At 43.2% G+C, this 22,236-nt stretch overlaps 1 protein-coding gene across 3 annotated transcripts in view; it reads right to left on the bottom strand.

Annotated features, from left to right (window-relative positions):
• Positions 1-22,236, bottom strand: part of ACLY (ATP citrate lyase) — a 44,873-nt gene that overhangs the window by 1,478 nt on the left and 21,159 nt on the right. For 2 of the 3 annotated variants that reach the window (XM_066587217.1, XM_066587218.1), the window contains exons 6-27: positions 21,600-21,679; positions 21,371-21,501; positions 17,455-17,573; positions 14,962-15,098; positions 14,493-14,554; positions 14,284-14,401; positions 14,007-14,161; positions 13,512-13,602; positions 10,502-10,531; positions 7,515-7,656; positions 6,810-6,978; positions 6,618-6,722; positions 5,526-5,722; positions 5,209-5,290; positions 4,960-5,070; positions 4,092-4,219; positions 3,674-3,767; positions 3,003-3,157; positions 2,766-2,916; positions 2,519-2,662; positions 2,326-2,439; positions 1,620-1,702 (exon numbers count right to left, since the gene is read on the bottom strand). In XM_066587217.1, coding sequence (XP_066443314.1) covers positions 1,620-1,702; positions 2,326-2,439; positions 2,519-2,662; positions 2,766-2,916; positions 3,003-3,157; positions 3,674-3,767; positions 4,092-4,219; positions 4,960-5,070; positions 5,209-5,290; positions 5,526-5,722; positions 6,618-6,722; positions 6,810-6,978; positions 7,515-7,656; positions 10,502-10,531; positions 13,512-13,602; positions 14,007-14,161; positions 14,284-14,401; positions 14,493-14,554; positions 14,962-15,098; positions 17,455-17,573; positions 21,371-21,501; positions 21,600-21,679 — 2,598 coding nt within the window. The remainder of the gene's footprint in view (positions 1-1,619; positions 1,703-2,325; positions 2,440-2,518; positions 2,663-2,765; positions 2,917-3,002; positions 3,158-3,673; positions 3,768-4,091; positions 4,220-4,959; positions 5,071-5,208; positions 5,291-5,525; positions 5,723-6,617; positions 6,723-6,809; positions 6,979-7,514; positions 7,657-10,501; positions 10,532-13,511; positions 13,603-14,006; positions 14,162-14,283; positions 14,402-14,492; positions 14,555-14,961; positions 15,099-17,454; positions 17,574-21,370; positions 21,502-21,599; positions 21,680-22,236) is intronic. The other variant, XM_066587219.1, reaches the window with a different exon arrangement.

Raw genomic sequence — 22,236 nt, 5'->3', positions numbered from 1 at the left:
ATCTTATTGTTGAAACTTTGCAGAGCTGGACTGGAGAGTAGTTCAATAAAGCTCATGCATATTCATCTATGCACAACCCTCCTCCGCCTTTCCTCCAGATCATAGACCGGTAGAGTTTGAAGGGACCTCCAGGGTCAACTGCTCCAACCCTCTCCTCAGTGCAGGATTCAGCAGTGGTAACCTGTTCCACTCACTGATCACCCGCACTGTCAGGAAGTTTTTTCTAATATCTAATCTCTGTCTTCTCCCTTTCAGTTTCATCCCATTGCTTCTAGTCTTTCCTTGTGCAGATGAGAATAGGGCTAATCCCTCTGCACTGTGACAGCCCTTCAGATATTTATTTGTAGACAGCTATTAAGTCTCCTCTCAGCTTTTTTTTTATTGCAAGCTAAACATTCCCAGATCCTTTAACCGTTCCTCATAGGGAAAAATAAAAAAAGTTGAACACTGGGCCTAGGACAGAGCCTTGTGGTACCAGACTTGTGCAATTATTAATAAAATGAGCTTTACTGGACTTGCCTCTAGTCCAACTCTACAAAGTTCTAAAAGTAAAGGACCATCTGGACAACGATTGCTCAAAAGAGGTCTTTAACGATAATAGTTGTCATTTACAGCGCAAGATGGTCGCTCAAACGTTGAGTGAGCACATTGCGCTCCAGCTGTTCTCTGCATGGAGCGCTCGGCTGTTATACAGCTGAGCGCTCCGAGCGGGATATGGAGAACAGAGCTGGACTGCTCTGTTCTTCATACTCAACCTGTCATCAGGGAGCGGGCTACAGCTGAAACAATAGTATCAGCTGTTTCCCGCTGTGAATCCCTGATAAGGCTCATTGGGCCTTTCAGCACGCTGAGAGACGGCATAACGAAAACTGCACGATGTCAGGGCAGTTAGACTCAACGATTCTCACTCAAAAGACTGCTTTTCAGCAAGTTTTGAGCGATAATCGTTGTGTCTGAATGGGTTTTAAGATTTGCAAACTGGTATAAAAGTGACAGATTGCTGAAATCAGCATATCAGTCACTATATCCTGCTGCCCCAGGAGCTTATGTGACCGGACAGGTTCTTTAATAGTTTTAGCCCAGCAGTACACAACTAGACTGATCTAGAAAAACTTTCCACACAACATTCCCTCAGCCTCGGTTTGTACCAAATGAAAAAAAACGTAGTTTAAAAAAAGGAACCAGTCATCAAGTTTGAGCTCCTCAACTATGTTATGGAGCTCAGAATTCAGGGAACACTGTAGTTTTATACTCCCTGGGTCCCCCCCGTTTCAGCATTGTGTTCCTGTGAAGTTGCTACATGCACACAGTGTGACTCATTTCAGCTGGCTGTGTGCATGCGCTCTCCCACAGCGTCCTCCAAGCTTCCTGTTCCCTAATGTTTGAGCCCCATAACAGTTTATGGGTCTCAAAAAGTGATGATCTATATATTTAAAAAAAAACAAAAAAAAAAACAAACCACATACACCATCTATCTTTTTGTAGTTCTGATCGATTTTTATTCAGCCAACAGCCGAGGGCATCTCTTGATGCCCTTTCACATGCCCCAACATGGCACATAATAAAATGGACAGTGGACGAACCCTTTACTATACAAGAACAGGATACAACAGTCTTACCTAGTGAAAGAGCCGCAGTTTCTCAGTAAATCCACAAAAGCAACACCAATTAATCCATCTACATTCAGGATCAGATTAGGTTTCTGCAAGAGAAAAATAAACGTTTGATCTATGAATTCTGAAGATGACACTAAGGGTATGGAAGGTATTCCACAACAGATCTGTGACAATCTGCAGGTGCCAGATGTGGATTAAAACCCCCATGTCCATTAATGCTAACGATTTTTCCCTTAGCACATCGATGAAACTTCTTGAAAAGGTCATTCATTTTCCATACTCAACTCTATGACAGAAGATATGCAATGTATATGTCTATGAAAATACTCTGTAGTTGATTTTTGCATCAGTCTTCCTTTGCTTACTGAACACAGGAGTGAACAGTAAAGTAAAATGGGCTATAAAAGGAGAAATCTATATATCCGTGCTCAGAGACATAACTTGAAGCTCCTGGGCCCCGATGCAAAACTTGTAACATGGCCCCCAACTATAATGCTTTACTTCTAGTACTGGATTCCCTATATGGAGGAGAGGCCTTATGGGCCCCCTAAGGCTCCTGGGCCCTGGTGCAACCGCATCCCCTGCACCCTCTATAGTTACGCCCCTGTCCGTGCTTGTGTCACAATGAAACCAGAACTGGACAGTTATTAATGGGGTGCACTGTTATGTGATCTGTAAGATACACACTAGGTCAGATATTTCAACCAACCTTTGAAGTGGTGATCTTTTCCACTTCCAGTGCATAGTCTAACAAAGGAGTAGCAGGGAAGTGTTGTTTGACGTAGTCCTTCAGGATCTGTACCCGCATGTCTGGATTATTGATCTGAAAAAGTAAGACGAATATTAGAGAAAAATGGGAAATATTCACGATTCGCAAATCAGAGAATATACAGGACACTTACAGATTTGACTCGGTGACCAATACCCATGATAAGCTTTCCCTCCTTCTTCATCTTGTTAACAAACTCCATGGCGATTAGGCCACTGTCAAAAGCTTTGCTAAACATCTTGGCAGCAGCATCAAGCGCACCTCCAAACCGATCTCCCTGTAATATAATGTAGAGTAGGTTAGCTCCGTGTAAGAGGTTATGAAATGAGGAAGTACTCCCTCCAACGAGGAGCTCTACTGACGTTCCATGGTGAACTTACTATAGTGAGTAGACCAGAGGTAAGGCTGGAGATGAGATCTTTCCCAGCTCTGGCACAAACAATAGTGTTATGAGCTCCTGACACAGCTGGTCCATGGTCCGCTGTTACCATAAGACACATTTCAATAAAGTGTGAGGCATATTTAGGTACCCTAAACGAAGTAGAAATGGTTAATCGAGTTAAGTCTACAAGGTTTAATTATATATAAATTAACATACATATCACAAAAACCCTTACCGTCTTTGGAACCAAAGAAGTCCCAAAACTCCACCAATCCCAATATCTTCTTTGAAAACATCAGTTATTGGCATCCCTGCATAAATGAGTTCTTGCCCCCTCTCATCACAAATGCTGGTCATGAAGGAGGCAGGTTTCCTAATCAATCCCAGCTCCTAAAGAGAAAGCCCATGAGATACAAGAATGTGAAAACTCAAAAAAATTTTGTAGCTGCTAAAGAGTTAAACCCATCAAAAAAGATGCCATATAACTAAATTATTCCATCACGTTCTGATCAACAGGGTCTCAGTCCAAGGACCCCCACTGATCCTAAAATTAAAGGGCCCACAGTGCCGTTTCACATTTTTTTCCTATACAGAAAGGCCTCTGTATACACCTGTGGCCTAGTTTTGTTCAAGTGAACGGGGCTGTGCTGCATTTCCTGCACAGTCGCAGGTTGGGGGCGCTACTGTGCAGAGAAATTTTTTGAAGGGAATGCAGTGCTAACCCCTCAATTTCAGAATCTGTGGGGGTCATGGCAGTCGAAATACCATAAGTCAGAAAGCGATGGCATATTTTTGCAATAGGTCATGATAAAAGCCCTTTAAATATAACCATGATAATACTTTACAATTACTTCAACTATTTACTTTTAAAGATGAATACATAATGCTCCAATATCGAGTACCTACCCTTGCCCATGAGTAGTCCATTGGAACTGTAGGAGGTGGGACCTCCTCTGCTGGGACTATTTCACCCTTGGCAACCAGGTCTTCATACACAGACCTCAACAAAAGGACAAAAAAGTTGATTCATTGTCCAGTCCGATGATGAAAAACATTAAGCCAACTAATAGTACTATAAATCACCAGACACACGTCTAAGCAGAACTAATGGAAATTTAACACATCTCATTTTGACAACAGTGCTGTGTGACATAAAAACCTCCTCCCACATAAAACAACTACACTTGACCATATCCTCTGTCACGCTGCATCTAAAATGTGGAGAAGCATTTTCAAATAAGCTCCATTACACAGATAAAAATTACATAAAACCCAGAAGACAAAAGTAGAGTTGCATCTAAAGTTCAAGCCCTGGGCCACTTACTGAATGACATCTCCCAGCTCATCAAAGCTACGCGGCACAAACACTCCCGCTTCTTTTAAGGCCTGGTTTTTGGCCACTGCGGTTTCGGATGCCTGGTTGGCACATGCTCCAGCATGCCCAAACTGCACCTGTGAGTCAGATATATGGGTTGGTAATAGTTCAACATTCATTTCGGTTTCCCAGTCATAATTGCAAGACAGATGACAATCAGAAAGCTTTCCAGAAGTGCCATTTCAACAAATAAGGACAAAGCTACGGCGACTGGACTCTCCAAAAATGAGGTCTGTAAAAGTCAGCTTTGTACCTGGGACTTATAATATGGCTCTATATCTGTATGCTGTGCAAAACCACACTATATAAAAGTAAAAATTACTTCCAACATTAACTGGACCTGGCTTATTCTGAGTTATAGTATGGTCATAGAAAAAAAATAAATAACTTTTTTTCAATATTATAGCTAGAGATGAGCGAACACACTAGTTTAAGGCTGCTGAGGGATCTCACTCACTCTCCCCCCCACTCCCCCCCCCCCCCCCACATGCTGCTCGGGCGACTACACAGTTACTCGATCGAGTAGCAGCCTTAAACGAGCGTGCTCGCTCATCTCTAATTATAACGCATATACACGGTATATAGTCTCATAATTGCTTATGAGTTCAGCTTCCTGCTTTCTATGCTGGGGGCAAGATCTGCACCATCAGTATCTCTTCATTATCAGTTGCCAAATTTACTGGACATTAGTAAAATGCATTGTACATGTGCCAAATCTGAACAAATTTAAATTGATGCCAATGGATAATAACTATATATCAATTAGATAAAGCATAGTAACGAAGTTGCAGAAACAGTATCGACTTTCTATCAATACCTCAGATGAGAACATTGTTGCACAGGTTCCTATACACCAGCACACAATAGGCTTACTGAGTCGGCCTTCTTTAACACCATGGCATATCTTATATTCCTCTGTGCCACCAATCTGAAAAAAGGTTTAAAATAAAGAGATAATTACCCACATTTAATTGTACTCCTTATACCATGTGTAGTTCAAACTTTGGCCAAATCAAAGAAAAAAAAATGTAATGGCAAAAACATGAGTTTATAGACAGATTCCCACCTCTCCAAGGACCACAATCATCTTAACTCCTTCAGTGTCCTGATAGCGGAGAACATGGTCCATAAAGGTGGAGCCAGGATACCTAGCAAAAATGACATAAAGAGTCACTGCAAACAATTATCATGACTGGATACCAGATGTGCGCACTTGAACTGATCATTAAATTGCGGAAGTTTAGAAAAATAGTTACAACATCTATGGACACATTTCTAACTTTTATGTAAAACATTGGAAAGAATAAACATTGTTCTAAAATGCTCTCTTTATTCCATTCCATATCATGTACTTAGCATCTAAAGTAGTCTTACGGTACTTACCGGTCGCCACCAATGGCCACACCTTCATAAACTCCATCTGTGGTCCTGGAGATGATGTTGTTAAGCTCATTAGACATCCCCCCAGAGCGAGAGACATAAGCAACACTTCCAGGACGATAAAGCTTAGAGGCCAGGATGTTATCAAGCATTCCTCCAGTGTTCCCAATCTTGAAACAACCGGGCTTGATGCCACCTACCTATAGAGGATATGCACATTAATGTGTGATTATTCACAATCATTAAAAACAAAGCGATCGTTCACAATTATGGTTCCGCAAGGAAATTTCTACACATGTTGATAGCGGCAGTCATTTAGAATCCACCATCAAGAAACAAAACTCTATAGTAATGCTGGCAATACGCTTTAGTTAGCCGTCAAGTAAAGGTTCGTTCAGCCAACAGTTCTTTTCTACTCCCATAGGCATGCAGGCTCTGTGAGACTCCTGTGGAAGGTTATTTTCCAGACAGAAACCAATTGGGCATGTTGAAAGCCATCTGCCGTATCTTTATCATCATTGATAAAGATGGGTAGTTGGATATAATCAAAGAGATTCCAGAGGATCAATACAGATGGTCAGTTGATCCTGCAGAAATCAGTATGTTCGGCCGATATTAATCTAATGTGTATGGCCAGCTCAAGTTAATTCAGGACAACAAAAATTCCCAAAAGTTTAAAACTTAAACAAAAACTTTTTACAGAGTTGTCACATGGCCGTAGTTTTGATCCGTGGGGGTCTGGGTGCCAAGACCCCACAATTTCTAAAATGAATGGGCAGAAGAAGAGGTCATCTGAGTGCTGTGGACACCCAGATATGTGGTGTGCAAGCTCCATAAACTTCGCGTGAAGCCCGTACAGCACTCCAAGCTATGACTGAGCCAGACGAATGAGCACAGTGCAAATATGAAGGCTTTTGCCTGTTCATTTCAGTGATCGGTGGAGGTCTCAGAACTCAGACTCCCTCCAATCAAATCTTCTATCAGGTCAGAAGCTTAAAATAAATAATGTAGTTACACTTTAAATAAATCGCCAATAAAATAACCCCCCCCCCCCCCTACTGCAAGACAGATACCCATACTATACGCAATTCTTACAGTTGCAGGTCCAATAATTGTGACCCCTTTTTCATCCGCCATCTTGATAAGCCTCCTGGTTAAAGCCTCTGGGATTCCTTCGGCAATTATTGCAATGGTGCGGATCTGTTAACAAGACAAAACCATTCTAAGCACATAGCTTAACAAAATCTTTAAAAAAAAAAAAAAAAAAATATTGGAATGATCTTAAACCTGAGGGTAATTCATGGTTTCCATGCTGCTGTCATAAGCAGACCTTAAAGAGGCAAAGTTGATAAGAACGTCCACTTCTGGATGCTTTCTCATAGCATCGGCCATGTTCTTAAAAACTGGGATGAGGATTTCTTTGTGACCCCAGTAAAACTTTTGCTTATGATCCCCACTGGTAAGAAAGTGTAAGAAAAAAAGTAGATTACACATATTAAAATGTATGACCCCAAACTATACATCCTTCAGCTACAACCTCTAGCGTGATGGGTAGCAATTAGAGATGAGCGAGCATTGCCCTTAGCGAGTACCTACCCACTCTGAAGAAAAGACTCGGGTGCCGGCCTGGGTGAGTTGCGGGAGTGAGCAAGGGGGGGGGGGAGGTGAAGGGAAGAGAGAGATCTCCCCTCCGTTCCCCCCCCCCCCCCCCGCTGGCACCCAAATCTTTTCTTCCAAGCGGGCAGGTACTCGCTAAGGGCAATGCTCGCTCGAGTCATTTCCCTTAGCGAGTATGCCTGCTCATCTCTAGTAGTAATATATAATCAAAGTTAGGAATATGCCAATAAGAAAAAAAAAAAAGAAACTATTTTCTATATAGAGTCTAAAACTGCCCTAAGATATCTATATTTGAATTACTTCATTATGGTTTTTCTCAAGGTAGATATTTGGAATTGTGCTAGTAACAGTAAATACTAAGAGTCAAGGACTTACGTGAAAGGATAAACCATTGCAGATACGGACGGTTCAGATCGTGAACATATGTAGTCAAAATCTAGCATGCCTTGCACAGCTCGGGTCTGCATGCCCCACACGATAGCTTTGGTATGCCGACTAAACAATGTAGTAGCCTTAGCTGAAAAAATAAAAAGACAGAAGAATTAGCAAGTACCCAAAGAAGTGAAATGATGGCACAATGGACGCAGCAATGAATTGAAGCAGAGAGGTGGCATAGGACAAGGGGCACACAGTGAGCCCTAAGTGTCTAAGGATTCCTAGCACAAATAGGAGGACACCTTTACACATCTACAGGGTCTTAGCTATACAATACCTTTCTAATGTTTGTTTTTGTAATGTTCAGCTATTCACTTACAGTATGCTCCAGAACTCTGGAAAAAAGTCAAAAATATCGATGTTGTGGGAGGGGTTTATTGAACTAAAAGCAAAGAACCCCTCCTTTTCCTACTGTCTCTTGGTGTCTAAAGAGAACTTCAAATCTGGACTCCATGAATTCTCTTTGCCCATATGACAGCTGTCCAAACTTTGTTTTTAAGTCAGGGTAAGTTTCATTCTTGCTGGGAAAATCCCTGAGGCGGTTCCTGTTTGAGACCGCGCATTTCCAAACTTCTGGAGCATACTGCAATCTATAATATGATTTGCATTTTCTTAAATTCAATGTTGAAACTCGCTTTTAGCCAATCGTCCACATCAGAAGCGCGTGTGTTAATCTTTGGTGTGCTCTAAAAAAAATCATTAAAACTATTATTTCCAACCTACCAATAGAAAAAGAAACATATTTGCAAATCATATTATTCTTTTGGGAATAGACTACAAAACCAAGTTGGCGGACTGACCCTAATGGCCATTGTACATGGGCAGAGAATGTCACGATTCTCATTTGCCCGACTGAATAAGATCACAAAGTCTTCACCAGCTCATTCGTACTTGACTGCCAGTTTAGACCGCATGATTCTTGCAGAGCATCTGTCTGCCTACCGCTATTCGCCCTTGTTTGCTGGCCATTCCAGGATGTCGTCCTCCACAACCTGTTTGCCTGCCGGTGTTGGCCCTCGTTTGCTGGGCGCTCCAGGATCACTATCTGCTGCTGTACTGAAGCGCTGTAGCCAATCCACAACTGCGGCAGTCCCCTGTTAGTGAGCCAAACCAACCCACAGCTGGAGGCGGTCCTGTCAGTGAGCCAAATCAACCCACAGCTGGGGGCGGTCCCGTCAGTGAGCCAAATCAACCCACAGCTGGGGGCGGTCCTGTCACTGAGGCTGGCCAACCCATGTCTCCACTCATACTTCCAGTGGAGACATATTGCCCCAGAACGAATGAGGGTTTAGGTCATAGACCTTTGAATTGCTACTTTGAATCATCTGTAGGTTCATTAAGTATTTCTTGTGAGAAAAATAAAGCAAAACCAACAAGTCAAGCGAAACATCCAAAAGTACTAAAATCACTTGAACGATTGTCACCTCACTAGGCTTGGAATGTTTAAATGGTCATCGGAGCTTCTCATTGATGACATGATCCGTTAACCATTTAGATAATTAGGTTTTCTAGCCCCTAATCTAATTCCATCCCATTTTTTCATAAATGAGAATTGGTCAGCATTCATTGATGATCAAAATTTCAACTCCTTATATCTACCCAATCTCCATCCTCCAAGCAGGAGGACTGTGGCACCTGGATTTCTCTTTTACCTTTTGATAGCCCATTTTCCCTAAGAGGGCAGACTATTTAGTGATACATAACAGATGACTTGAAAATGGCTTTTCTATAGACAAGTGTCTATTCACAAATGTGGGATTTAATTTGTGTGGTTAATCCATGTCAAATCCAATGACAATTAAAGCCTTTAGATGTGAAAGGGGTTTCCATAACCTCATTGATGCACAGGTTAATTCTTTCCATGAATTCAGCATGGAAGAGCCCAAGGTTAGCCCTTTCCAATCTACTGTCTGACGTCTGAAGACATTCTGATTGAAGGCTGTACAGCTCCAATGTCAGAAGACATCTGACACTGTATTCTTACTGTATATTACTGGCCGCTCTGTTGTCAGGGGCCTCTCCAGCATGTCCCATGCTGCAGTACTGGCTCTAGCCAGCAGAGGGCGCCATTGTATAATGGCAGAAAGAGAAAGCCCCCTAGAAAGCCCCCTTTGGATAGCAAAGGGTTAAACCTGATGTGGCTTAACCTTTTTGAATGGAACTTGTGTAGATCTGCAGCACTTCAAGATGCACAAATGCACCTGAAATGTATATATTTTTTTTTTTAGAAGATCCACAGCAGAAATCCATGCTTTACACTTCAAGTCAGATTTGCAGACAACAAAGAACAAAACTGAAGTTTACACTGACGATTACTGCATAGAGAATTATGCCAATAGTTTGACCTTGAGTGTAGCTTAAACTTAACCCTTTCCAATCCACTGTCTGACGTCTGAAGACATTCTGATTGAAGGCTGTAGAGCTCCGATGTCGGAAGACGTCCAGCAGGGTATTCTTATTATAGATTACTGGCTGCTCTGTTGTCAGGGGCCTCTACAGCATGTCCCATACCGCAGTACTGGCTCTAGCCAGCAGATGGCGCCATTGTATAATGGCAGAAAATGAAAGCCCCCTAGGAAACCCTGAATCCAAAATTGGATTGCAAAGGGTTAAGTGAATGCAAACTGTTTATTTCCAGCCAAGCAAAAGAAGTTGTCTTGTTATGTATACACCAGCCTTACATAAACCCTTTATGCATGAACAACCCTAACTACTGTACTGTAGAATCAGCGCTGAAGGAGGGAGGAATGAAATGCATCACATTTATTTACACAGAACAAATGGTTCATCTTGATTTTGAGCCATGTTTTGCAAAAAAGAATAGATGAGAGGGGGAAGGGCAGCAAAATACACATAGTAAATTGTAAGACCACACTGCAGACTGAGACAGAGTACAGCCAACACCCAGCTCTCAGCTGCTAGCCTACCTTTAGTTGGTCCTCGTACAGCCGCTGAATCTGTTAAAATGAGAACGTTAGGGTGCATGCCCATAACGGCGGCGTCAAGAGAGCGTGAGGTTGAATGAAGCTCACTCTATACATTTACCAAAACAGTTCATAATGTGGGCAGCTACATTTAGGACCCTACTGGGTGTCTAATACAACAGCAAGGTTGCGCAACTTTTTTTTTTTTTAGTATACTTAGGCCACATGTCCACGGGCTTTAAATCCGCAGCGTTTCTCCCGCACGCGGATCCGCGCCCCATAGGGATGCATTGGACACCCGCAAGTAGTTAAATACCTGCGGATGTCATTTTTCCCCGTCAGGCGCGGATCCGCGTACGGGAAAAGAAATGGACATGCTCCCGCAGGCTTCTATTGAAGCCTATGGAAGCCGTCTGGATCCGCGGGAGACCCCTACCAGAATTAAACTCACCTGCTCCGGACGATGCGGTTCTTCCCTTCTTCGCGGCCGGATCTTTTTTTTTTCGGGCTGGCGGATGTGCCTGGCGCATGCGCGTGGCACGCCGCCGGCGTGCCGAGCACATCTGCCGGACCGAAGAAAGAAGATCCGGCGCAAAGAAAGGAAGATCCGCATCGTCCGGAGCAGGTGAGTTTATTCTTAGGCCTCATGTCCGCGGGGCAGGAGGGACCCGCTACGGATTCCACATGGAGAATCCATGGCGGCCCTGATTTTCCCCGTGGACATGAGGCCTTAGATACTTAGTTTTTCTCATGACTATATAAAATCTTGAAAAATGGCAATGAACTGAAACAAAAAATACACAGTCACCGAAGTCTGTGAATTTACGTATCAGGATATAGTTTAAAAGAATTGAATAAATACAAGCTCAAATGAACACGGGCTAAAATGCGGAAGCACTGTGACAATTTAAGTACACCCCTATTACTTCCATAGGAATTAAGTGATTTAAGCATGTTTTGCAGTCACAGGACTTGGACAACTCGCAGTCATTGAGTTGATAATGACCTCTGTATAGCAAAGTATTCTAAAGTCAAATATATGAGGTCATTTATCAAAAAGCTAAAGCTTGTCCGAAACTGGGTCATGCAACAGGACAACGATCCCCAGGACACCAGCAAATCTACATCAGAATGAAAAGGAAAAGAATCAAGGTGTTGCAATGGCCCAGTCAAAGGGCAGACCTCAACCCAATTAAAATGCTGTGGAGAGATCTTAAGAGAGCTATGCATAAATAAATGCCCAAAAACCTCAATGAGCTGAAGAAATGTTGTAAAGAAGAGAAGGCCGAAACACCTCCAAAACCATTTGAGAGAAAGTCATACAAAAAAACTGTTACTTCAAGTTATTGCTGCTAAAATTGGTTGTACAAAATTAAGGATGAATGGGGTTTACTTAATTTTTCACACACTGCTTCTGCACATTTTGATCTAGCTTTTGGTAATCAAATAAGGACTGTAATTCGGCATGAGGTTTTTAATCTCAGGCTGCCTTTATATATTAGAAGGCTTAAAGAACAGAGGTTTTAATTTTGATGTCCCGATACGTAAAACCACAGATTTCAACAAGGGTGTACTATCTCGTGACTGTACTTGCGAATGAAAATTGGATCATTAACATCCAGAAGCCAAAACCCTAGCACAGATCTTGTGCAGTTTCCACACATGTAGCTGGCTTAAGTGTATCAGATCTCTTAACAAGCCATCCACATTCACAGACAGCAAGCAGAGAAAATGGAAAATGGAATGGGGAAAAGAAAAAAAAAAGAAGTACATTTAAAATGCTTCATGTAAATAATACTTATTTCATGCAAAGTACATAATAAAATGCCGGCACACCCAAGCTACTGCACTTACGCTTCAATAAAACAATCACTATCGTACAAGTATTGTATGGTGTTTTAATGGGAGTGTGAAGTGTCTTACTCTTGTTTTTCAATTAGGAATATCCCATGTGGATAACATGATCCCTGCTTATCCTGTACACAACCCCTATAAGAATGTATCACAGCATATAGGTGGTTTTTGACTAACATTAGGTTCCCCTACTCACTGAATACGTCAGGCGGCATCACTATGTACGTGCAAGGGACAGGCAGAAGATAGACAAAAGGGAGTCTCCGCTCAATATGGTAGCTTTTAAAAGCGGTCAATCCTTTAATAAATTGTCTTAGGTTATGTTCACATCAGCATTGCGGTTCCCATTTTCCTGCACCATTATGGGAGCAAGAAAACGGAATCCTCGGCTGAACTTATCCGTCTTAAGGCAGAAACTACTGGCCACATAATTACAATGAGCTCCAATCAGTTTCCATCATGTAGTCCGGCATTTTCCAGGACGAAACAGAGCCCCCAACACTGATGTGAACAAACCCTTGGAGGGGATTCTAGAGCCCAAATACACATACAGAGCTGTGGTGTCAGAACTTCTACTTCCACCTGATTCCAACGCTGGGTCACGTGGTATAGAGGGGGGGGGGGGGGGGGGTGTCTGTCTCTGTGCCTATCAGGCCATCAAGGGGGCTAGCCGTTTGGTTCATTTTAGTAACCAAGACGACCCCCTTGTCCATTATGGCCAAAGCAGAAACAGAGAAGGGGGCTGGCTAAGTTATTAAGATGAGCCGAACAGCCAGTACCCTTGATGGGCAATACCACATGGTCAGGCCAAAAGCAGAGGTTCCAACACCACAGGGATGTATACGTTTTTAGGCTCCCTAGACAACCCCTTTAAAATGCAAAAGCTAAAGGCTTACACTTTTGAAATGGGATTCTTTGCCAGGAGCTCTCCAATAGCCCAAGAAATTACTATTAAGTGAGACCTGGTGAGGAAAATAGTATTGGCTTTTGAGAAATTTTACTATAGCATGACAGACAAAGAAACGTAAACCATGGTTGTGCATAGGCAGTTGGACAGATGGGACATCTGATCTTAAGATTTTAGCAATTCACCCAAAGTCTTATAATACGTCACATATATGTGATGGTACACAGATAAGATAATTGGAAAAAAAATTACCATTGGGTAAAGTTGGCTTGGACTTTTTTGCTGGAGCGATGTCATCCTGTCGCGATTCTGAGAAGGATGCCGTTCTGCTGGGTGCAGGGGTCTGCAGAAAGATAGATCATGTTACTGAAAATATTGGTTACCGTAAAGCCATATACTGAGGCTTTAATGAAAACCTAGATAGTCCAAATTCTGTGTTCCTTCAGCTAGTTAATGTAAAAGGTGTTACGGGAGATCTGTTAGAATGTAACGTTCTAGTACTAAGTGCCTCCTATGGAGTGAAAACTCCACTTTAGTCAGGTTTGGTGTGTGCCAAAACGAATGATTGAGGGTACAGCCTTATGATGAAAAATGCCATACAAACTAACTTTCTAAGCAAGTTGGATACAGATTGTATTCTTTTATTATTCCTGGTCCAAGAACTTGAGATTTGTTTTTTACCCCATTTACGATTTCATTCTTTTGTCTGCTGTAAGTGTATAGCTGGATAGTTTATGTCTGACTTACTGAGGAGCTGCCACTGGCATTCAACAGGAAATTGGCAGTGTGGGCTGCAGTGGGAGGCTGATTTGGAATTGGTCTGTGGCCCAAGGCCATACCCACAATGGCTGTCATGTGAGTTTCAGTACCAAATACATGAATTGGGATTCCAGTTGTTTTACCTAAGAAATACCGGGGAAAAAAAAAAATATGACAAAAAATAGTCACTTGGTCTCCAAGCCAACATCCCAGAAATAGTGCTGTGTGGGAAGACTTTTTACTTATCCCTTATTCCACTACTTACCAACTTCACCCATCACACGAAGTCCCTCCTGATAATTTGGTCCACCTCGTCTCACAAATATTGTAACCTCATGTTCCTTCAATGGTCCCTGAAAGTCTTTAATGGCTCGAACAATACCCTGAGACCAAAGAAATAAAAAAAACGTGAAGTCTAATCAGGCTAAATTTAACACATTCTGTGGTCTAAGTGTAAGAGGTCTGACGACTCACCTTGAAAGTTGCAGCGACATTAGTGAAATTCGCAATACTGCCTCCAATGATCAGAATTTTACCTAAACAGAGGCATTACACACCAACGGTTAGAATGGATGCTTCATTAAAAAAAAAAAAATAAAACAGCTCAGATGTTTTAGTAAATAGCAGAATTTTCCATGTGCAAATAGTAAAAACCGTGAGAAGAGTAGAGATGCTGAAGGGGGTTTATTTTTAGGACAAGCACCAATGATTTGTAGTCAAGATCCCTAGAATATGCAGAAGAGTTTTCCTAGTAGAGGCCCGATAGCTACACAGTAGGAGGCCCGATAGCTACACAGTAGGAGGCCCGATAGCTACACAGTAGGAGGCCCGATAGCTACACAGTAGGAGGCCCGATAGCTACACAGTAGGAGGCCCGATAGCTACACAGTAGGAGGCCCGATAGCTACACAGATCTTCCAATAGATGCAATAGAAGCTCTTACCATCAGCATGTTTTTCTCTTGTCATAAGAGACAAGATGGTCTTGGCGTAGTCATAGGTCTGTTGCTCACTTGGGGCTCCAGAATACTCCCCATAATTAGCGAGCTCATCCACTCCACCCAGGTCACAGATGGTGTCACTAGTAGAAAAAGATGATAAAAAGAATGACTAATTAAGCAGTCTTCAAGAAAGTGGATTTGCCTGCAGCAATCTGCAAATTGGAGTCTTTTCCTCATGGGGAATATTCTGGTTTGGCCTGCATCTTATTCATGTTGCCCGTCAGAGGATCGGACAATGACTTGGAGGGTAACTAGCTCCCAATAGGGGGCACTAGAGACAGTTTTCCCTTCTTCCATAAAGGCCAGCTTATTTGCATACTTTTCCAAAGGATCACTGCAGGGTGTATAAGGTCTAAGTCACACGGGCGTGCTTTATATCAGATCTGTCTGGGTTTATAACGGAGTAAACTTGGATAGAGGTCTGAGCCCTTAAAATCAATGTGGCTGTTCAGACAAGCAATTTTTTTTCCCCACAGACGGATGGCCTGTGTAAAAAAGTTTTGCAGCGTGTCTTATTCGGATCAGTTTCACAGACAAGTGTAGAACAAGCAACGTCCAGTAACCCGCATAAGGGACAGCACACCGACGGGGTATCTGTGCTGTCTGATGGGACTTTCATTAGAGAATCTCAAGTGCAACTTTGCTATCTGAAAGACTCCTTACTTCAACTTGGCACGCTCGGTATACAGAAACAGTCGTCGCCCCCCCCCCCCAACCCACATATTGTGACCATCAACTACAAGACTTAATAGCAAGATAGCATCACAACAAATCAGGCCACCTAAAAAGGTGTTACCCCATGACATCACCACCTATTTGCAAGATTAGTGGTAGTGCAACCACTGGGCCCTCCGCCCTGCATAATTATTGGAACAAGGGTCTCGAGTCCCCACAACTCATTCACTGTTCTGCTGCATTCAATGTCTATGGGATTTATGAAGATGGCCAAGCTAACTGTTCATTCTTTAGACACACAAAAAAGGCATCTAGGCTCATTTCAGGATATTAACCTGTAGAGATGGATGGGAGTGAGAACATTCATGGCCATCATCACTAGCCTTACTGATAAGGACACACAGGATGAGGACTCCAGTACTGAGAAGTAGAGGCTTTTTGGACAGTTGCAGGAGACAAGATTCTGAATGTCTCTTAGCCCCCCTGTCCACGGGCGAGCAGGTGAGAGAACTGACAGTTCTCTGCGGTGAGCCCATCTGACAGATAGGCTGACTGCGGAGAATCGCGGCTTGCCACGATTTGAGTCCCGTGAGCGGAGAATCACTATGATTCTCCACTCGTGGACAGGGGGGCTGTGCTTTCCATAGTAACGCTATGGAAAGTGTGCACTGCGTTACTCGTGACCGGATTATCGCCGCGAGTAACGCAATGCAAGAGCGTCCGTGGACAAGAGGCCTTAAGAAACAACTGATAAAGTTGGGGGAAAAGTAGAGCTTCCCTAATCCATTTCTACTTTTGTCAAGGAAAGTAATGACACCCTTCCACGAACATCAGTTATGTGTGACCTTTTTATTCACAATAGCCTCATGAATGAAAAGAGAATAATTCTTAAGGGGGGTGGGGAGGGGCAATAAAACATGACTACCAAAACTAAAGTTGATTTTAAGGACTAGGCTTCTGTAACCATTCTTGAAGGCGGCTGCATATTTAACGGTTTTAATATTTTAACACCTGACCAATTTTAAAGATTGGTCATTTAGATTCTTATTTCCAGATCTTAGATTTCGACAGTGAATTATTGACATAAAACAGAACATAGGTGTTAGGGAGGAACTCTATTCTTGTATTCACCCATCCGGTCTTTAGGGAAGTACGAGGTTATTACATTTTGCATAACCTGGCAAACAAGAAACCCAATTCATACTATACTTACAAACCTGCCTGAAGGCTTGAATCCTATTCCCTCTTCTGTATTATCCAGGAAATACCATTAGAATGTGATTTTTCTGTCCCTCACTAATAAAGTAACTAGCCATCACAGGAGATCTAATGACAGCAGTCCTCGTCATTGTCCCCGGCATTCAAGCAGATACACAAGTCCCAGATTCAGCGCCTCTGGACCATCCCAAGGGGTGAGGACTGTTTTAGCACAATGGGGAAAATAACAAATTATGGTTCATCTGTGAGGTATAGCCTGAAGCGAACTGTATCCCCAGAACCATGAGGGAAAATGGTCATTGGTGGCAGCGAGTATTTTTGGGGTGCGTCTTATGATCCTTTTTGTTAGGATTGAGGGAGCGGAATTAGATCAATCCCGTGCGGTTGCATAAATGCCACATGCCGTGCGCCCTGGTGTTCAGGACAATGGGCATTATCCCCAAGAATATGAGATTGTAAGAAATCTAAGAGAAGGAAAAGAACCCTTGTGCATTAGTTGATGCATTCAGGTTATTATAATTCTTTACATAGTTACTCACTTACCTGTACACAACTGAGGCTCCTCCACCGGCAACCATAGTCCAGATCCTGCCACGTGGGTTTAAAATAGTGAGCTTTAGACTAGCTCCACTTTTAGCATCCAAATCGGCAATATAGGCTTCCTGTCATAAAATGAAGAGGTTTCAGATATTTTCTTGTCAAATGTTTTTTTCTACTTCGAGTATAGAACAGCAAAGCTGTACATTATGGGCAGAGGGCCATATATCATACTGTGCAATACTGTCTGCCTTAGATATACAGGTTATGCAATCAGTTGAAAAGCATGTACAGAAAGTGCTGGAACATGCATTCATGATAATTATAGGCAGATAACAAGGCGTTCTAAAACTCCCATCAGCTGAAATCTATGGGGAACACAAGCAGTGTTCATTTACCGTGGTGATGTGGCAGAGAAACAAGCATTAACCCTTTCCAGTCCAATTTGTATCCTGATTTTCCTAGGGGGCTTACTCTTTTTTCTGCCGTTATACAATAGCGCTATCTGCTGGCTAAAGCCAGTACTGCATGAGGTGACACGTTGGATAGGCTCCGACAGCAGAGAGGCTGGCAATATACAGTAAGAGAACCCCGACGGACGTCTTCCAACATTGGAGCGATACAGCCTTAAATCATAATGTCTTTAGACGTCAGACAGTGGATTGGAAAGGGTTAAACAGTTTCCATTGGACGGAAGGGGTTTAGTAATGATCACTCAGCGGGTGGGGAAAGTTAAAAAAAAGGGGTGATGCATACTCCCTTGGGAAATTTAGCATGCGAATGGAAGTTGGTACGATGTCTCTGCAGCACAATCCATTAGAAGGTAGCATTCTGCAAGTCTATGTCCAACCTCTTAATAGGCCTTCTAAACATGACTGGGAATATAAGCCAGAGTCTCTCCACAAGGAGAAACCATACCCCTCCCAACCCACATCATAGGCTTATCACCCAGCAAACCAGAAACCTACTGTACACTGCCAATGGGCGAAAAACCCTGAAACAGCCTGCCTGTACATGGTTCCCTATTCCTTCTGGAGAAGGTCTTGGCTTTGGCTTATAGTCTCAATCTTGATATAGGGCCTACTAAAAAGGTCAACATTGACTTGCAGGAAAGCCATCGTCTATTACTGAAGGAAAGTTGCCCCCCATTTGCATACCCCAGTTCCCACTGAAATGGGTGGTCTGTATAATGCACAAACATGCCAGGTCTCTGCCCTGACTGATAGATGAGTCATGTCTCCCCCCTCCCTCGCAATGTATTCTAAACCAGAAATTCCAATTAATGTTCGTGGTTCTGCATTTTATATTTCTCTAGCCTTCTGAGATGAAACTAAGTAATTACTTTACATAAATATATAACAAGTACATTGCTTTCTAACTCCGAATATTCATTTTTATAGGGGAAAACGCATTTATCTCAAAGAAAAATTAATTTAACCACCGAAAGGAAACTGCAGCACTACACATGTATTAGAATAAAGATAAGTCACCCCGGCGGGATAAATGGACTTAGTTTAGATGTTAGTAACAGTTATATAGAAATTGATTTGCGCCAACATATTCTGAATTGTTTGTAATTTTCAGTCCGTAGAGGAAGGCCACTCAGCTTTAAATCACCTTGAAACGACCTTGAGGAGATGGACCTCTGGGGAGAGGCACTGGAAAGACGGATTTGTTAAAACAAGGAAACTGAGTTAAGCCGGTGTGGTGGGGGCTTGAGATACACAGGCTCCTGGCATCTATACAGAACCTCGGGCTAAAAGGAATGACTGCAGGGACAGAATTTGTAATTCATAACATAAAAAATGCCTTTATTAGGCCGGCAGAACAGCGATTAGAAGAGGAATAGCATTTCACTGCAGTTTTATAAGTACACAAAGTGCAGCATTTCCCAGTATTTGTAGGACTTGTTCCACACCCAAGGACTAGTCCCATTTTCTTTTTGTCTTTGTTCAGTCTAGTAAACAAACCGCCTTTCATGCAAGGATCTTAAAAAAAAAGATTTGTCCTATGATATAAATATCCCCTAGCCCAGGGGTCCCCAACTCCAGTCCTCAGGGACCGCCAACAGGCCATGTTTTCAGGATTTCCTCATGTTGCACAGGTGATGTAATTATTGTCGGTCCTCAGACATTGCCACAGGTGTTCTTACCATAGGATATCCTGAAAACATGCCCCCCCCCCCCCCCCAAGGCTCCTGGGCCCGGGTGCAATTGCATCCCCTGCATCCTCTATAGTTACGCCCCTGTAGAGGTGCATGGATCATCCAAGAGCACATGGTCCAACACTGCTCCATTCATAAGAAGGAATACTGTTCTAGTAAAATGTGGGGGTCCCCGCAGTCAGACTACCCCCCCCCCCCCCCCCAAATCTGCTCAGACCAGTATGCAGTTACTCGAGAAGCGCGATGTTCGCTTGACTAATTGCCTTAAAGGGGTTCTGACATGAATAATTTTTTTATGCTTTAGCAGCCATTGTTCCCTGGTCTGCCTAATGGACCCAGGGAACCCATGGGTTAATGGCTGCTAAAGCATAAAAATCTTATACTTACCTGTTCTCCTGTTGTTGTTGACATCGGGGGGTCATCTCCCGGCAGCATATTAGCACTTTCTGCTTAGGTTAAGCAGCCTGACTAGAGCCACCTGATTGGTGCACGCTGTGCAGTCACGTGGTGCCGAAGAGCCAATCAGGTGGCTCTAATCAGCAGCGCTGCTTAACCTAAGCAGAAAGTGCTAGTATGCCTCCCGGCAGGCAGTCTTCTTCCTCCAGCAGCCGCGCCGCTCCGGGATCGCGCGCAGTGGAGAGGTGCCCTCTGACAGGAGTCAGGACGGGCCGCGTCTCCACTGCGCATGCTCAGCACTCCGGAGTTCAGCCGGACGGACGGGCCGCCCACAGCAAGCACTGCTTGTGACGTGCTTGCTGTGGCGGTCCGTCCGTTGACCTCGGAAGTGCCTGACGGACGGACCAGAGCAGGAAGCGGTCTTTTTGACCGCTCCTGCTCTGCTTTAAAGGCACAGAAGAAGATGCCGGCTGGAGGGGACATGCCTGGCGATCGGGCCAGGCCAGGCAAGGCGAGTACAAATTTTTTTTTTTCATGTCAGAACCCCTTTAACCGAATGTGCTCGCTCATCTCTAACTACCACCAAATCAGACACTTATCCCCTTATCCTATGGGTAGGTGGTAAGTTTGTGTCTTGGGGGAAACCCCTTTAAAATATAGGTTTCTACATTTACTGATCAAAGTCGGGAACTTAACTCAAATTGGTTTTAACAAAGATTATGGCTAAAAGCTAAGGGTCCTCACAGCATAGTAACTGATAGTTGATTCCTGGGGTCCATTCTAGTAAAAAGGGATTTAACCCTTTCCAAATCCACTGTGACATCTAAAGACATTCTGATTGAAGGCTGTACAGCTCTGATGTCAGATGACGTCCAGCAGGGTATTCTTACTGTACATTACTGGCCGCTCGATTGTCGGGGAGGGGGGGGGGGGGGGGCCTCTCCAGCATGTCCCATACCACAGCACTGGCTCTAGCCAACAGATGGTGCCATTGTACAATGGCAGAAAGAAAAACCCCATAGGAAACATCGAATCCAAAATTTGATTGCAAAGGGTTAAAGTAGACAACTCCTTTACCAAATACCTTTGGTTTACTAGAACTGGTGGGGCATGAGCCAAAAGGTCCTTAATAGTATATGAAGAACAGTCATGGTCTCACAGCACTGTTCAGTCTAATATAACATGAACTACCTAGATCTGCCATCAGGCAGCAAAAGCAGCAATGTAGTAGAATACCAAATACATAAGTAGACAATAAAGCTAAAATCTCCAATCACAGAATAAAATTAACAGAAAGGGAAGGACATTACTTCCGAATAGGACATACGCACAAGCATTAGGAATTTCCATCTGGATTCTTACCTCTGGATAAGCTTCTCTTCCAAAAGGTGGTGGAAAGTCCACCTCTCCCCATTTAGCCTTGCAGAGATAGTCAGCGGTGGCATCAATCTTAGCAGCCATATCCAACACATACACGCCATTCTTCGTTACAACTGGAAAGTGGACATAAAAAACAAAGTGAAATTTGTTTAATCTACTGGAATTTTTAGGCCAACCTTCACATTCCACCCATCCTAAATACCAGACTTACCTAAAGGATTGATCTCCATGTAAGTGAAGTAAAGGTCATCGTACAAGTTAAAAAGGCCAGTGATAAAGCTAGCAAGGATCCTGCAGTGTAGAACAGAGAAGTTACATAAGAGAAATGTGGCAAGGGTTTCTAGAACGTAGTAATTTTTATTTCATGTAGAAAGGAAATACAGCATACCAGGATATAGCGGTGCTCCAATCTCCGGTCCCCCGACCCCCCCTGTGCACATCAGACACCAACTATGCACGGAACTGCTGCGCGGCTGCGCTCACTTGATTGGCGCCACCCTGCAGTTTCTTGCACAGCAGGTGGCTAATGCTCCCCAGCGCTGCGACCCCTTCCTTCTCAGAATTGGTGTGGGTCACAGAAATCAGACTGCCACAGAACATGCATATTCAAGCATTATGCTATCGCTTAACAAGATAGGATTAAAGCCTTAAATGACTCTCAGCATAATCTTCATTTATGTGATTGGGTATTACCAACACGGCACAAATAGGATATATACTACAAAACATGCAGGCTAAGAAAAAGAAAGAAAAGCAGACCAGAGGGATAATAATCCATTACACAACCACATAACCGAGCCGTCCGCCTCAAGGAGATCCATTATACCCCAAGCAACAATACAGCACTC

The sequence above is a fragment of the Eleutherodactylus coqui genome, chromosome 13, assembly GCF_035609145.1.
Source record: "Eleutherodactylus coqui strain aEleCoq1 chromosome 13, aEleCoq1.hap1, whole genome shotgun sequence".
Lineage (NCBI taxonomy): Eukaryota > Metazoa > Chordata > Amphibia > Anura > Eleutherodactylidae > Eleutherodactylus > Eleutherodactylus coqui.
Note: the sequence above shows the minus strand (reverse complement) of the source record. Positions and strands in the feature narration are given on the sequence as shown.